The sequence below is a fragment of the Eschrichtius robustus genome, chromosome 9, assembly GCF_028021215.1.
Source record: "Eschrichtius robustus isolate mEscRob2 chromosome 9, mEscRob2.pri, whole genome shotgun sequence".
NCBI lineage: Eukaryota > Metazoa > Chordata > Mammalia > Artiodactyla > Eschrichtiidae > Eschrichtius > Eschrichtius robustus.
In genome coordinates, this window is record NC_090832.1 from 9443121 (window position 1) to 9460680 (window position 17560).

Genomic DNA, 17560 nt, shown 5'->3' on the forward strand with positions numbered 1-17560 from the left:
TAGAGATAGCTCTAAGGGTTATGTTTAATTAGAAGGTAGATTATATGGTAAGAAAATACCTATTGTGTATTAAATTATTTGGCTGGTATAAACCTGTTGAAATGCATTTGAAAAATACCACGTTAACTCATAGTAATGTTGTGTCTCTTGAGTATCATAATAAGAAAATGATATGTAAAAAGCTTTGTTATACACCTATAATTAATATATAATATGGATATAAGTTCTTTTACTAACTTGATTAGTTGACATTTCCTTTTATGCTTTTATTATTATTGTCTCCGTTTAATTTTTATGCCTTACCCATTATTATTATTTTTAACATTGTCACTCTCTCCACCTCTTCCTATGGATTTCTTGGATCCCTAAGAAATTGTTTTTCAGTATATCTTAATCCAGTGATAAAGAAGCAGTACCCATGCATATTTACTTTTGTGTTAGGAGTTAGAAAATACTTTGTATGACCACACTATGAATTTATACATTTTATTTATTCCTTTTTGCTTATGCTTCTTACTGCCACACAATTTGCCAGTTCATAAATAACTTAAAGCTTTGCCAACAAGGATAAAATTGGAACTGCACTCTTACATCCCACTTTAAAAATGACCAAGAAAAATGAAAATCCTGGATCGTTTTTCTCTTCCTTGGAACATTTAGGTTGGAAAGAGGTCAGATGAGTTGAAGGTGTGATGTGAGGAGAGGGGTTTGGGGGGGGGCAGTTTGTGGTGGTTGGTTTTTAAGAAACATTCCCACCCCCCGCAGCCCACCAGTGCACCCTCTACCCTCGTCTCTGCTGCAGGAGGCAACGACTGTCAATGAGTTACTCCTTCCCAAGCCTCCATTTATTTTATTTGTTTATTTTTAAATTTTATTTATTTATTTTTGCTGCGTTGGGTCTTTGTTGCTGCACGCAGGCTTTCTCTAGTTGCGGCGAGCAGGGGCTACTCTTCGTGGCGGTGCGGTGGCTTCTTTTATTGAGGAGCACAGGATCTAGGCGTGCAGGTTTCAGTAGTTGTGGCTCGTGGGCTCTAGAGCGCAGGCTCAGTACTTGTGGCCCACGGGCTTAGTTGCTCCGCGGCATGTGGGATCTTCCTGGACCAGGGCTCGAGCCCATGTCCCCTGCATTGGCAGATGGATTCTTAACCACTGCGCCACCAGGGAAGCCCCCAATCCTCCATTTAAATAGCATGAATCTTTGAGATCCAAGCATGTTTAAACTCAGAAAAAAAGAAGATTATTACATCAGAGAAGACAGCATGAATAAGAATTATAGAGTGGCCAAACATTTTGAACATTTACTAGGTTTACTGAACCATGAACCCTATAAATTAACTCAGAATGCAGAAACTTACGGACTGTATTTCCTACAGGAAACACTGGGCTTTATATATACATTTTTGAAAGACACTACCTTGTAGTTGTCCTCTTTTGCCAGCAGGTGGTCTGTGTGCACACGATTAAGACCCCTAGTTCAAATACAAAGCGCTTCAAAAGAAGATACAGTAATAAATCTTCCTTGTATCTCCCCACCCCAATATACACATGTAGTTAACACACTTTTTTACACAAATGGTAGCATATGGTACACATTCTTCTGCTCCTTTTTCTCACCTAAGGGTTTATCTTAGAGACTGATGTATATCAATATATGAAGAGACTCACATAGCATTCCATTGTATAATTGTACCATCCTTTATTTAACCAACCCCCTATTGAAGGACATTAGGGAGCTTCAATCTTTTGTTCTTACAAACAAAGCTGCAATGAACAAACTTGTACCTGTATCACTTTGCCAGTGTGTGAGTGTCCTGTAGGATAAATTGTTGAAGGGCATGGGCACTTGTAATTTTGACAGCTGTCGCTAAATTGTCCTCCATAGAAGTAGCCCGTTTCATATTACCAGCAGCAGCGTGATGAGAATGTCGATTTCCCCACCTGTCTGATAGATGTAAAATATCCTTTCTTATCTATTTTAGAGGCATTATATTTCTTTTTCTAAGAACTGTTTATGACTGTTGCTCATTTTTCCATAGCCTTGTTGGTATTTTCTCACTGATTTGTAGGAGATTATTGCATGTTACTGATCTGTGGTAACAGTTGAAATTTTCTTTTCCCCATTTATTCTTATAATATATTTTAATATCTATTAAGACTAGTCCCCACTACTCTTCTGTTTCATAATTTTCCTAACTCTTCTGTTTATTCTTCCATGTGAACTTGAATTTCAATTTAAGAAGAATTAAAAGCTCTCTTTCTTGTTTTTCTGGCCGCACCGCGCAGCCAGGGACTGAACCCGACCAGGGACTGAACCCAAGCCGTGGCAGCAAAAGCACCGAGTCCTAACCACTGGACAGCCAGGGAATTCCCCCCCCCCCTTTTTTTTTTTAAATTAAAAGCTCTCTGATCATTGTTATCATTGTCTTTATTCTAAATTTTTCCAGTAATGCCTTTTCTCTTATTTTGATTGATAGATTTTTAAGTAGACTCAACTGGCATAATCTGACACTAGAACATTATTTGTTCAGCTCTGGGCTTTTCTCACTGGGTAAAGATTTATGTGTTAGTCTCTGTACTTTCAGATAAGAGGACACAGAGCAAAGAATTGAGAAAATCTCAAAGATTGCTCTCTTCTAAGAATAATTCCATATGTTTTCTAGTCTAGCAACAGTTTGCATAATGAAAGTTCCCTGTAAGTTTCCAGAATATTTTGAGTCTTACATATTAGTTCTTTCTAATACTGTATATAGTACAGAGATTTTTTTTTTGTCAAAAAGAAAATATTAGACACTTTTTTCACTAAGAATTTTAATTATCTCACTTTCAGGGTGGTTTATGGTGTTTTGGAGGAAATGGACTTCCTTATGCTGAAAGTTTTGGAGAAGTTCCTTCTGCTACAGTGGAAATGTTCTGTTTGGAAGCTTTAGTAAAACATTCTGAGGTAATTTACATTTTCAAAATATGGTTTACTTTTTATGATCACATTGAAAAATTATACATGTTGGTTCATTCAAGGGAAGTAATTCTCATTTTTTATAAAAGAAAAAAAAGCTTTTCGCTTGTTTTTAAAGTTCTGCTTTTTTCTCAATTGTCAGAATTGATAATCATGATTTAGCACCAATACATGAATTTCACTTTTGCTAAGTATTTCTAAAAATGGATTTAATCTTGATTGCACATAAAGCAACCTGTTGTCTAAATACGGCATTTACCTTTGTGTTATGCTGTCTTGCATTACCTTTCTCAGATAATTTTTACAAATAATATTACCAGGGAGTTAATTTCCAGTAAAATATCTGTGAAAGATGTGTTAAGATAGAAAAAAAGTAAATACTTGGAAAAAGTATTTACTTGACCGTAGTCTTGATTTTTAACCATAGCATACATATGTCAATGATTTAAAAATTTTTTTGGCATTATGACAACTTTTCTAACATGATCATAGTTTGATTTTAAAAAGAAAAAAGCAACAAACTTTGTGGTGCTCAAACATTAGTGCATAAAAATCATCCAGGAAGCATGTTAAAAATACACATTCCTGCTCACCTCTAGCAATTGTAATTTAGTAGATGTGAGGTGGAGTCCAGGAGTTTGCATTTGTAACAGGCATCCCTGGTGAGGCCGATGTAGTTGGTTGATCCCACATCATGAGAAACACCATCCTAGAGGTTCTAAACGCTCCAGTTTAATTGGGAACCATTAGACATGGCACAAAAACATGGTGCTTTCTGGTCATCTCAGTTCCCACGGGTGGAATTTAGGAATCGAGCACAAAGCAGAGTCATTAGTGTGGTAACACACGAAAAAGGGAATGTGGGAAAGTAAGCTTGATTTTTTGTGACTTATGACTGATTTCTGAAACAATAGGTGCATCTGCAGTAGAATGTCCAGTGCATGGAATGTAATAGTTACCTTTCCAGAAACTTCTCAACATACTACATATCTCACTTGATAAATGTCTAAAAGGCATACTTTTAAAATGCATATAAAATGTGGTAAAATTTAATAAAAATTTAGAGAGTGAAAATCATTGCATATACATGACATGATATCACATAAGTGATAAAACTAAGTGCTGGGGAGAGGCAAGCCTGTGCTGGTGACCTTGGCAGACTGTAATGGCTTGTTGGTCAGTTATGTCACCTTACCTTAATGTATATATTTCCTTTGGCTTTCTTTTATCTTTTCTCCATTAAAAATTCACATCCCTCTTTCTTGCTTTTTAATTTTTACTTGATCTTCCTCTTTAAAAAAAAAATTCCAACTCTTGAATTTTAGGAGAGCCCTATAGCTGTGGGCTTGTGTGGGGTAGTGTGTAGGGCCACAGATGTTGCTTATCTCTATCTGGGAGTTCTTGTAGGCAGAAGCAAAATCTGCCACTTACACAGGGGGATTATTTCCTGTTATCAGGTGGCACATTTCTCAAGGGTAGAGAACCTTTTAAGGTAGTTTCAAGCCAATCAAAGTATCAGTATAAATTGAACCAATTCTGTAATAACGACATTGTGGTTACATCCAACCAAGAACTAAGCAGAATAACTTTAAGAATAAAAATGTCACAAGTCCTAGTGGCCTTAATTTTTCAGTGATTTTAAAGCACTTCCCACACAGATAGGGGTTTGCTTATTTATTTGAGCTGAGCTGAGAGTTTTGGGGGGTCTCTCTGGGTCTCTTCCTTGAGCAGGAGCCACCTGGCTGCCCACCAGCATGCTGTGTCACCTGGTTAGTGAATTTGTGCAACATAAAGTGAGCTTTCATTAATTTATTGTGCTAGATTCCCACACATTGTGATAAAATTGAAGCAAATGGAGGCTTACAACTACTGCAGAAGCTGTACCAACTTCACAAGGACTGTCCTAACGTACAGAGAAATATAATGCGTATCCTTGGAAATATGGCTTTGAATGAACATCTTCATTCTACTATAGTTGGCTCAGGTAACAACTTTACATACTGAGTATTTTGGATCCAGTCCTTTGTTCTTCTCCCACCTCCACCCCTCATTCATGCTACGCTAATTTTTCAATAGGCTTAAGACTTTGCTTAGGGTTAGTTTTGGGTCCTTAGAGCATGTCATTTTAGAAGGGCAAGGAATTGCTTGAGACGTGGATAGTCCACACCTAAGATAATCAGTATGTGGACAGTCACAGGAGAGCAGTTTTTGCCATGATGACCATCTAATTGTTTATATTATCTTTTATATGATCTGGTTAACCAAGAGGCATAGTAAGACTAAAAAGAAGTCCACTGTATAATTGATTTTCCCCCTTGCAACTAATAAACCACCTGTGGGGAGTACTTTAGATGAAAATTCCTGCCTGATCCAGTCTTTATCATGATGGTTGCACAGTGATGATTTTCCAGCTGCAGCATCCCTTCCTTGTTTACTTTTCAGCATTTGGCATTCTACTGTAAGCAAGAGCTCTTCCCTCTCACTCCTTCCTTCTCTCTTTCCTTCCTTTCTTCCCTCTCCTCCCTCCTTTCCTTCTCTCTCCCTCCCTCCCTATCAGTATGGGCACATGGTTTCCTGTTTTTTAATAGTTTACAACTTATTACTGTACTTAATAATTTGATGCCAGATTGTCTCAGCTTTGGTTAGTAGGAGCCCGGCAAACTGGCTCCTGTGTCCTTTGATATGCCCACATCATTTTGGGAGGCATTCCTTACTTTCCAGTTTAACAAGATGTTCTAGGCTCATTTCTTCAAAGAATCCTATTTCCTTTTAGTAGAGAATGATTTTTAGAGACCAAGATCTGGGTACTGTCTAGATGTGCTTATTGCTCCTGGGGTGTCTTTGCTTCTGGGCTCAGTGGAAAAAGCAGGGTGATATATACAAATATATGTACACATATACACAAATAAATATACATACCTATGTGCACATATACATGTATATGTTCAACAATATTTATTAGAAACGATGAATTTACATTTTTTTCTTGTATCGCTCTCTGTTTTTTGTTTTTTTTTTTAATTTACATTTAAGAGTGTCTTGATCAGCAGAAGTTTTTAACTTGCTGAAATCTGATTCTGGGATCAGCAGACTTTTCTATAAAGGACCACTTACTGTATTGGTTTAATGTTCCTCTTTTTTTATAGATTATTAAGGTAGAAACTTCGATCACTTGATTTTAACCTTTTTTCTTGTTTCAGTTAGTCTATTGCTGTGTAACAGACCACCCTAAAACTCACTGGTTAAAACAGTAGTCATATATTTTGTTCATGAATCTGAAAGTGGGGCAAGATTCAGTAGGGAGGGCCTTTATGTGCTATATGCAGCATCAGCTGGGCAGCTCAGCTGTGTGATGGAAGATACATTTTGAAGATTGCTTGCGCACATGGCTTGCAAATTGGTACTGGTTCTCAGCTGGGAGCTCAGCCGGGGCTGGGGGCATTGGCTTCTTTCAACACTCGCCTTGGGCTTCCTTAAAGCCTGATGGCTGGGTTCCAAGGGCAGATGTTCCAAGAGAGAGACAGGTATAAGCTCTTTTGCCTTTTATGATCAAGCACTGGAAGTAGGTTTTGCCATAATTTATTGATTAAAATTTAGTCACTAAGGCTAGCTCATATTTGAGAAGGGATTTAGAAGGGGTTTAGACCCATCACCTCTTTAAAGATTTTTTTTTTTTGATGTGGACCATTTTTAAATTTATTTATTTATTTATTTATGGCTGTGTTGGGTCTTTGTTTCTGTGTGAGGGCTTTCTCTAGTTGTGGCAAGTGGGGGCCACTCTTCATCGTGGTGCGCAGGCCTCTCACTATCGTGGCCTCTCTTGTTGTGGAGCTCCAGATGCGCAGGCTCAGTAGTTGTGGCTCACGGGCCCAGTTGCTCCGCGGCATGTGGGATCTTCCCAGACCAGGGCTCGAACCCATGTCCCCTGCATTGGCAGGCAGACTCTCAATCACTGCGCCACCAGGGAAGCCCTACAGTTATTTTCTAATATAGGTATTTAGAGCTGTAAATTTCCTCTAACCTGCTTTAGATGCATCCCTCAAATTTTGGATATATTGTATTTTCATCATTATTCAGTTTGAAATATCTTCTAATTTCCCTTATGATTTCTTCTTTGTCTCATGGGTTACTTAAAAGTGTGCTGCGTAACTTACAACTATTAATGGCTTTCTAGATATCGTATGTCTTTGATTTCTAGTTTAATATTCCATGCATTCAAAGAACACACCCTGTAAGATTTTAGTTTTTGGAGATTTGACACTTATTTGATGGCCCATTTTATGGTCTATCTTGGTGGATGTTCTGTGTGCACTTGAAACGAAGGAATATTCTGTAGTTGTTGGATGAAGTGTTTTATACATTACAGTTAAACCAAGTTGGTTGATCGTATTATTCAAATCTTCTCCAGATCTTTACCGAGTTTTGTCTAGTTTTATGAATTACTGAGACGTGTTAAATTCTTCAGCTGTGATTGTGAATTTGTTTCTCCCTTTAGTTCTATCAGATTTTTCTTCCTGGTGAATTGTTCTTTTTGTATTATTAAGTATTGTCTCTATCACTGGTAATACTCCTTTTCTTCAAGTCTGCTTTGTCAGGTATTAAAATAGCCACACTGGCTTTTTTTTTATGCTTGCTGTTTGCATTGCATATCTTTTGTCTTTTTCCCTTCTTTTGCTTTCATTTTTCTGTGACTAAAAATAAGTACATCTCTAAGACAGCACATACTTGCATCTTTTTTAAAAAGTTCAGCTTGATAATCCCTTTTAATTGAAGTGTTTTGTCTCTTTACCTCTAATGTAATTATTGATATTGTTTGGTTGTATCTGTTGTCTTGCTCTTGCAATTTGTCCCCTCTCTGGTTTTTGCTTCTTTTTTTCTCCTTTACATGTAGTCTATCTTAAATTCATATTATACCGTTTTGTATATAACGTGAGAGTCTCACAACAGTATAATTCAGTTTATACCCTCTGCCATCCTTTGTGGTATTGTCATAATTATAGACCATAATATGTTATAGACCACACATGTTATAGACCTCACAATATATTGTTGTTATTTTTGTTTTAACAGTCAAGTGATATTTAAAGAATATAAGAAAACTTTTTATTTACATGTTTATAATATACAGCGCTCTTCCTTCACTTCTATCTAAATTTGCATCTGATATCATTTCACTTCAACCTAAAGACGTGGATCTGCTGGCAACAAATTCTGTCACCTTTCATTTTCTGAAAATGTCTTGACTTTGCCTTTATTTTATTATCCAGGGAAAGGTTATTTTCCATGGATAAAGAGTACTTTGTTAACAGTGTGTTATTTTTTTCTGTCAGAACTTAAAAAATATCATTCCATTCTCTCTCTCTCTCTCCTTTTTCTTTGACCCAAGCCGAACATCAACCTTTTATTGATAACAAAGCAGCAATTTGGGGGCATGTTTCCAAGACACCACGAGCAGGTTTCTGTCCCCATGCTCTGTGTGTGTGTGTTGTCTGATGAGAAGTCTCTTCTTATGCCCACTTTTCTTCTCTTATATGAAATGTATCTTTTTTCCTGTCTTCTTTTTAGATTGTCAGCAGTTTGACTATGAAGTGCCTAGTCTATTTTTATATTTATCTTGCTTGGGGTCTACTGAGCTGACTGAGTCTGTGAGTTGATGTTTTTGATCAAATTTGGAAACTTTCCAGCTTGTCTATCTTTAGATATTCTTTTTTTGTCCCTTTTTCTCTCTTCTTTCCTCTTGGGACTTCAATTATGTATATTAAATCTCTTGATTCTGTTCCACAGGTCATTGAGACTCTGTCCATGTCTTTCCAAAAATTTTCTTTGTGCTTTACCTTTCTTTTTTAAATGTATTTTTTAATTGAGGTGTAGCTGATGTACAATGTTACATAAGTTTCAGATATACAACATACTAATTCACAATTTTTAAAGATAATACTTCCTTTATAGTTATTGTAAAATATCAGCTCTATTCCCTGCGCTTTACAATATATCCTTGTAGCTTATTTATTTTGTACATAGTAATTTGTACCTCTTAATTCCTTACCCCTATCTTGCCCCTCCCCCCTTCCCTCTCTCCACTGGTAACTGCTAGTTTGTTCTCTGTATCTGTAAGTCTCTTTCTTTTTTGTTACATTTGCTAGTTTATTTTTTAGATGCCACATATAAGTGATATCATACAGTGTTTGTCTTTCTGTTGTATCATACAGTGTTTGTCTTTCTGTTGTCTGACTAATTTCACTAAGCATAATACCCTCCAAGTCCATCCATGTTGTTGCAAATGGCAAAATTTCGTTCTTTTTATGGCTGAGTAGTACTCCATTGTGTGTGTGTGTGTGTGTGTATATATATATATATATATATATATATATATATATATATATATATATATACACACACACACACACACACACTATATCTTCTTTACCCAGTCATCTACTGATGGACACTTAGGTTGCTTCCATATCTTGGCTATTGTAAACAGTGCTTCTATGAACATTGGGGTGCATTTATCTTTTCAAATTAGTATTTTAGTTTTATTTGGATATATACCCAGGAATGGAATTGTGGGGTCATATGGTAATTCTGTTTGTAGTTTCTGAGGAACCTCCATACTGTTTTTCACAGTGGCTGCACCAATTTACGTTCCCACCAACAATTTAGAAGCGTTCCCTTTTCTCCACATCCCTGCCAGTATTTGTTAGCTGTGTTCTTTTTGATGGTAGCCATTCTGACAGGTGTGGAGTGATAATCTCATTGTGGTTTTGATTTGCATGTCCCAATGTTGAGCATTGCTTCATGTACCTGTTGGCTATCTGTATGTCTTCTGCCCATTTTTAAATCAGGTTGTTTTGTTTTTTTTGATGTTGAGTTGTATGAGCTGTTTATATATTTTGGATATTAACACCTTATGGGTCATATCATTTGCAAATACTTTCTCCCATTCAGTAGGTTGTCTTTTCGTTTTGCTGATGGTTTCCTTTGCTGTGCAAAAGCTTTTAAGTTTAATTAGGTCCTGTTTGTTTTTTTTGCTTTTGTTTCCTTTGCCTTAGGGGACAGGTCCAAAAAAAATATTGCTATGATTTATGTCAAAGAGTATTCCACCTATGTTTTCTTCTAGAGGTTTTATGGTTTCAAGTCTTACATTTAGGTCTTTAATCCATTTTGAGTTTATTTTTGTATATGGTGTAAGAAAATGTTCTAATTTCATCCTTTTACATGTAGCTGTCCAGTTTCCCAGCACCACTTATTGAAGAGACTGTCTTTTCTCCATTGAATATTCTTGCCTCCTTTGTCATAGATTAATTGACCATAATTGTGTGGGTTTATTTCTGGGCTCTCTATTCTGTTCCATTGATCTGTATGTCTCTTTTTGTGCCAGTACCATACTGTTTTGATTAATGTAGCTTCATAGTAGAGTCTGAAGTCAGGGAGCATGGCTCCTCCAGCTGTTTATGTTTCTCAAGATTGTTTTGGCTATTCAGGGTCTTTTGTGTTTCAATACAAATTTTTAAATTATTTGATCTAGTTCTGTGAAAAATGCCATTGGTATTTTGATAGGGATTGGATTGAATGTGTAGATTGCCTTGGGTAATATGGTCATTTAAACAATATGAATTCTTCCAGTCCCTGAACACGGTGTATCTTTCCATCTGTGTGTGTCATCTTCAGTTTCTTTCATCAGTGTCTTATATATAGTTTTCCAAGTGCAGGTATTTTTCCTCCTTAGGTAGGTTTATTTCTAGGTATTTTATACTTTTTGATGCAGTGGTAAATGGTAAGTGGTAAGTGGTAAATCCTTAATTTCTCTGACAGTTCATTGTTAGTGTATAGAATGCAACAGATTTTTGTATATTAATTTCATATCCTGCAGCTTTATTGAATTCATTGTTGAACTCTTGTAGTTTTTTTGGTGGCACCTTAGGATTTTTTTATGTATAAAGTATCAAGTCATCTGCAAACAGTGACAGTTTTACTTCTTCCTTTCCAATATGAATTCCTTTTATTTCTTTTTCTTATCTGATTGGTGTGACTAGGACTTCCAAAACTATGTTGAATAAAAGTGGAGAGAGTAGGAATCCTTGTCTTGTTCCTAATCTTAGAGGAAATGCTTTCAGCTTTTCACCATTGAGTATGTTAGATGTGGACTTGTCATATATGGCCTTTATTATGTTGAGGTATGTTCCCTCTATACCCATTTTTTGGAGTTTTTATCATAAATGGATGTTGAATTATTTTTATTTTTATTATTTTATTTTTTTAAATAATTTATTTATTTTATTTATTTTTGGCTGCCTTGGGTCTTGTTGCACATGGGCTTCTCATTGTGGTGCTTCTCTTGTTGCGGAGCACAGTCTCTAGGCATGTGGGCTTCTGTAGTTGTGGCTTGTGGGCTCTAGAGCACAGGCTCCATAGTTGTGGCACATGGGCTTAATTGCTCTGCAGCATGTGGGATCTTCCTGGACCAGGGATCGAACCCATGTCCCCTGCACTGGCAGGTGGATCCTTAACCACTGCACCACCAGGGAAGTCCCCTGGATGTTGATGATGATCATATTGTTTTCATTCTTCAGTTTGTTAATGTGGTGTATCACACTGATAGATTTGAAGATACTGAACCATCTTTGCATCCCTGGGATAAATCACACTTGATACATGGTGTATGATCCTTTTAATGTATCATCAAATTCAGCTTACTAATATTTTGTTGAGAATTTTTGCTTCTATGTTCGTCAGTGATATTGGTCTGTAATTTTATTTTTTTGTGATATCTTTGTCTGGTTTTGGTATCAGGGTGATGCTGGCCTTTTTGCGTGAGTTCAGAAGCGTTCCTTCCTCTGCAATTTTTGGAACAGATTGAGCAGGATAGGTGTTAATGCTTCTCTGAATGTTTGGTAGAATTCACTTGTGAAGCCATCTGGTCCTGGACTTTTGTTTGTTGGGAGTTTTTTTTTATTACTGATTCAATTTCATTATTGGTAACTGGTCTGTGTACATGGCTGAAGTATAAAATCAAGTCACAGGCCAGTAGGAATAATATAATTCCATTTAGGCAAAAAAAAAAAAAAAAAAAAAGCACATGGAGCTATAGTGTATATGTATAAATTATAGGTATGTAACTGAATTTTTAAAAAGGTTTGGAAGGGTGTCCACCAGACTTTTAACTTTGATTACTTCTGAGGATATAAGTGGGAATTGGGAAATGATGGGAGTGCTAAAGTGGGATGTTCATTATTAAATGCTATTTTTGTTTGTTTATTTTTACAATTAAAATGTATTCAGAAGTTATGTAATTAAAAAACAGTAAATATTTAAGAAAGACACAAGTTTTCCAAGGAGCATTAGGTGAAGCATCTCAGGCATTGTAAAAATACTTTGCCAACTAAAAAATACTGTAGAAATGGCTTGTGCCATGCTTTCTCTTCTGTTTCCTTTCTTGTGACTCCATTAAAAATAAAGCCATATTTTTGTACATACCAATAACATACTTGTATATCTCTGTAGGTAGAATTTTAAAACATTAATTATTATAAAGCATTCTATAACAGATTTTTAAGAGGGATTTTCTAATATTACAAATTAGAATATTGTTAAAGAATTATTGGGTCTGAAATTTCTTTTGGATTATTAAATAATGGCCTCCTGTCATCACAGTGATTCTCAACACTTTTGCCACAGAAAGTGGGAGGATGACACGAGGACAAGCTGCTCTCCATTGAGCACCTGCTGCGCTTGGAAATGGCAGTTTTTATGTAGATTAACTTATTAGAGCCTTCCTTCAGGTCAAATGAGCCACGTAACTTGACTGAGTTTCCATAGCAAGTAAGCAAGGGACAGAAATTTGAGCCCAAGTCTCTCTGACCTCAAAGCCCATATTTTGTTTTATTTTAAATTAAATAATACATGAATAGACTCTCATTGTAAATACTTCGGAGAACACAGATACAGCAAAAAATCAAACCCACCTTTATACAGAGCCCTCCCCAACCCCAGCTCCCTCCTAAGAGGCAGTGACTATTTAATAGTTTGGTGCCTCTTTGTAGATCTTTGTGGGTTTGTGTGTGTGTGTGCACATAAACTTTGCCTACATATTTATGTTCATAAAGCAATACATTGTTTTAAACAACAAAAACGTAAAAAATAAATGAAATTGTACTGCACAAAGTATTTCTTTGTCCCCCTTTAAGAAACAGTTTTTCCAGACTGTTACCAGGTACAAGAGAAGGGATTAAACAAGTCAGGTATAGATGGATAAACAACAAGGTCCTCCTGTATAGCACAGGGAATTATACCCAATATCCTGAGATAAACCATAATGGAAAAGAATATTAAAAAGAATGTATATGTAGGTATAACTGAGTCACTTTGCTGTACCGCAGAAATTAACACAACATTGTAAATCAACTATACTTCAATTTAAAAAAATGTTTTTCCTTCCTGAACCTCAGGTTTTATAAGATTTTTGTCTGTCAAACAAGTTCATTATTAAGAAACAACTTACTCATGTGTATTAAGGGCTGCTAATATGACTGCCAATCAGAATGAAATAACTAGTGTTAACTCACTGAGTTTAATAATTTTTGCTAAAGCAAAATATGACATTTTCTTACCATTTGTGGCCTCATCTCTAGTAATTACAACTTTTGTTAGATTTTCTAAATAAAGAAAATGGCTCTTAACCTTCGTTGAGATCCCTAAGGAGTACCTGGCTGGGGACATCATGGCATTGTGTTGTGGGACCCAGAGGGCCTTAGGGAAGAATGTAATTGTGGTGGTCGGGCTTTTTCTCGTAGACAGATGCTGAGGTTTGCCTTCCTCCCATCATTTTCACCCTGAAACCTCTCAACAGTCTGAGACGGATTAGTGCTGGTGTTTAGGGAATATGTTCTTTTCACCAGGCTGGGTTTCCATACTGGTAGAAGCAATAAAGTCCCACGACATCATGGAGGCCTCACATGCCGCCAGAACCCTGGCTAATCTAGACCGAGAGACTGTGCAAGATAAGTACCAGGACGGCGTGTACGTGCTGCACCCCCAGTACCGCACAAGGTAAGAAGGCAGGGTAGAGCCGCTTTGTCCCTGTGGGGACGTAATGCTTCGAGGGCTTAATATTCTAACTTCTTTCTGCATAATTTAGATAAGTTAAATACCTTACAAATAAGTCAAATACCTAATTTACTGAAACAGTTTGCCCCTAATAACCTCAGAAGAATTGCAAGCTGTCATGAAAGTATGGAACTAGCTAAATTACCAGGGTTATTTTATACCAGCGGCTTACCTTCAGGAAGGCTGCATTCACCTTTTATAACGTGTCTCACATAAACTCTGTAATGCATATTTCTCCTTTGTTTCATTACATTTTTCATATAAATCTAAGTTATTAACTGATTAGGGTTGTAGAGGTTGATCTCGATGAGAAGGAGCTAGGACATTATTATATTCAGGCAACCAAATCAGCCTGGGCCTAGAACTCAAGGGACTAGAGAAAGGTTAGGCGAGATTATAAAAGCATGTATTGGAAGGAATAAGTTGTAATAAATTTGACTCATACTCCTTCTTAAGGTTATTTCTTTTTTTGTTTGCTTGTTTGTTTTCTTAAGGTTATTTCTGGTCACTATTTCCAGTTGTATCATTGCTAAGACAATAAATATAGAAAGGACCACAATGAAAAAATTACACATTTCTTAGATTTTTGTCAGGCACTTTAATACCTCAGAAAATAGCAAGAACTTTTTTTTAACTTGAAAAATAGATTTCCTGGTTAATTCTAATTTGTAAATAAAATAATATGGTAATGTATTTTATATGTGTTACATAATTGGCTGTGTATTATAAATAGCTTACAAATAATATACTATTGCAAATTTTTTAAATGTCATATACAAAGAAAGAATATGTTACTTTAAAATCTCATTTGCTCTGTTTCTGATAAACATCATTTTCCTTGATAAAAACAATCTTTTTCATACATACTGAGTTCGAAACTACACTAGCATATGATTTAATTTCTTAAATACTTTTATTGATTTGTGTAATATTCTCATGGAACTCTTTGGAGGGTAATCTATGACATCTGTCACTTCATTGATCATTAAGCACGTTACAGTTGATTCTGGTTGGTCTGCCTGCCTAGCTGTGTTTCCATCCTTACAGAGACAGCAGTGAGCACACTGCATATATGTCTTGGCCAGAACTCCTTTAGGGCTCCTCAGCAAACTTGTGCTTATAAAGCTTGCCTTAATTAAGTTTATTTTATGTCATATAAACCTGCTAAAATAAGCACCATCCAAAGAGAGTGCTGTGTAGATTCTTATCAAAGTAATAATGCATTTTTTCTGCTTCTTTTAAAAACCCTCTCCCCTGTTAGTCAGCCCATTAAAGCAGATGTCCTGTTTATTCACGGCCTTATGGGAGCAGCGTTCAAAACGTGGCGCCAGCAGGACAGTGATGAGAATTTAACCGAAAAGGTTTTGGAGGATGAAAGCAAGTATACAACATGTTGGCCCAAGGTAAGGAGGCGGCCACTGCTGGTAGGCCACCCCTGTCCCGACACACTGCTGGGTCCCTGGACTTTAGAGTCCTCATGGTGACATGCTTACTTTTCTCTTTTTACCGGGATTTTTTTTCCATGCAGTTTTTCTTTTCCTTAGGGACACTTATGTTACATGAACAACTGGGCTTATCACTCTGTGTTGTATAATTTAGGGTACATTCTGTGACTCTAAAAGAGTATTCTGTTAAGTAAAAAATGGGCAAAGGGCAAGGGCCAGTAATAGTTCGCTTCCATGAAAAATATAATTCAAAAACTATATATATATAATTCAATAAATAATATATTAATAACAGCTGGCTAGTTCTGTGATTTTGATAATTATAAGAATAGAAAGACTTTGAAGAAGTAATTCTGCTTTGCATGTCTTTGACATTATTTCTTCTAAAGAGCCTAAACTTTGGCATTAATTTATTGAATGAAATCTATCTGAAGCTCAGTGAACACTGACGCTGTGAATATGTATCAGTAGCTCCTGGGGCTTTGCCCCACCGCTGCTTGTCCGCCTGCACAAGGGCTGGTCAGCAGAGAGTGGCTGGCGCTCTTTCTCTGGTGACACTGAAATACGGAGACGACGATAAACCTCGGGTCCACAGAGACCGAACTGTGACTGTAATTAGTACCTGAGTCCTCAGGTCACATCTCCAGCCTCCGCCACACTCTTCTGTCTCTCCTGAGGTCACAGCTTCCTGTTAAACGCTTTCAAAAAGCCAGTTTGATCTAGACTCCAGAAACAGGCCCTGCTTTTGGCTATGGCAGATTAAAATTGAGAATATTCTCTTGAAACCTGCCTAGACCTTATGCAATATCACCTTATGAGCAGAGATATAAAAAGATAAAATGCTGGAGTTATTTTTCTAGTCACCTTTACACTTTACTCCAATGCGGTCTTTTACTAGTTGTCAGTATCACAAGAGTCCTTTAGTTACGAATTTCAATTGCTAGGAAATAAGTGGAACAGTGGAAATTCATATCTTCCCTTTTGTACCTTTTATTTTACATAGTCGTGGTTAGCAAGAGACTGTCCCGCTCTCCGAATTATATCTGTGGAGTATGACACCAGCCTTAGCGACTGGAGAGCAAGGTGCCCTGTGGAAAGGTAACAGAGGGGGAAGGGTCCAGGGCACAGATGGGCCTCTGGGATGGAGGGGGGGTGTTATCTTTGAGGCCACAGACAGGATTTTCTTATGGAAAACTCACCTAACCTTTTTTCTCTTCCTTCTAGAGGAAGTTAGCTGTAAATAATGAAACTGTATAAGGCTTAGGTATAGTGTCAATGTTGGGCTCCTAACATGGTTCACTTAAAACTATTCTCATAGTAAGGACCATGGATTCGAGAGCAAAGTTTCCTTAATTCCTGGAAGTAAACGTGAGGCTTTTGGCTTTTGTGTTCACAAGCATACCACCTAAAGGAAGCCAAGAGAGACGCTGAGCAATGTAGCCTCCTTATGTCACTTGTACGTTGTATGTGCCAATTGTATATACAGGAGAGAGCGCTCGATTTCTGCGCTTCAGGACCTAGACTGTAGCGAATTCTGCCTTTGACTCACTAGCCATCTTAGGTCATTAAACTGGTCTGGGAAGTCTGGTCTACAAATGGAGGGAGTTGGTCTGATCTGTGTTATCAGACTGAGTGTTATATATGAATGACCCCACCTAGGTGCCAGAGGAATGGTGCTGAGGGTCAGCGGGCAAGACCCCAGGGCTCCTTCCCCAGTTCACCCAGAGGAGCTCTCATAATCCTTTATTTCAAAGAAAGGATTCTCCAGATACACAGTTTAAAACTACCAGACCAGACAGCTTTAAAGTTCCCTTTTAGTTTGAAAATTACTTATTTGAAGTCTGATTCTAATAGCTTTGTGCTGTTCCTAAGTAACAAACCAAAATGATGAAAGCTTAGTGTTTGTAACATAAATACAAGTAGAACTAAACAGCAATGACCGCTGACTCCACAGGTGAACTCGCCAAGGACAGCATGGTCTCCGCTGATCCTTGTCTTGTCAGGCCACCTGATGAGGAGGGACGCACACCCTAAGTGGTGGGGGCAATGGGGTAAG

The 17560-nt window shown here is 37.1% G+C and overlaps 1 protein-coding gene across 4 annotated transcripts in view; it reads left to right on the plus strand.

Moving 5' to 3' along the window:
- SERAC1 (serine active site containing 1) overlaps window positions 1–17560 on the plus strand; it is a 78848-nt gene that overhangs the window by 56330 nt on the left and 4958 nt on the right. For all 4 annotated transcript variants that reach the window (XM_068551720.1, XM_068551719.1, XM_068551721.1 and 1 more), the window contains 5 exons: window positions 2828–2941; window positions 4775–4937; window positions 13852–14002; window positions 15321–15462; window positions 16508–16602. In XM_068551720.1, coding sequence (XP_068407821.1) covers window positions 2828–2941; window positions 4775–4937; window positions 13852–14002; window positions 15321–15462; window positions 16508–16602 — 665 coding nt within the window. The remainder of the gene's footprint in view (window positions 1–2827; window positions 2942–4774; window positions 4938–13851; window positions 14003–15320; window positions 15463–16507; window positions 16603–17560) is intronic.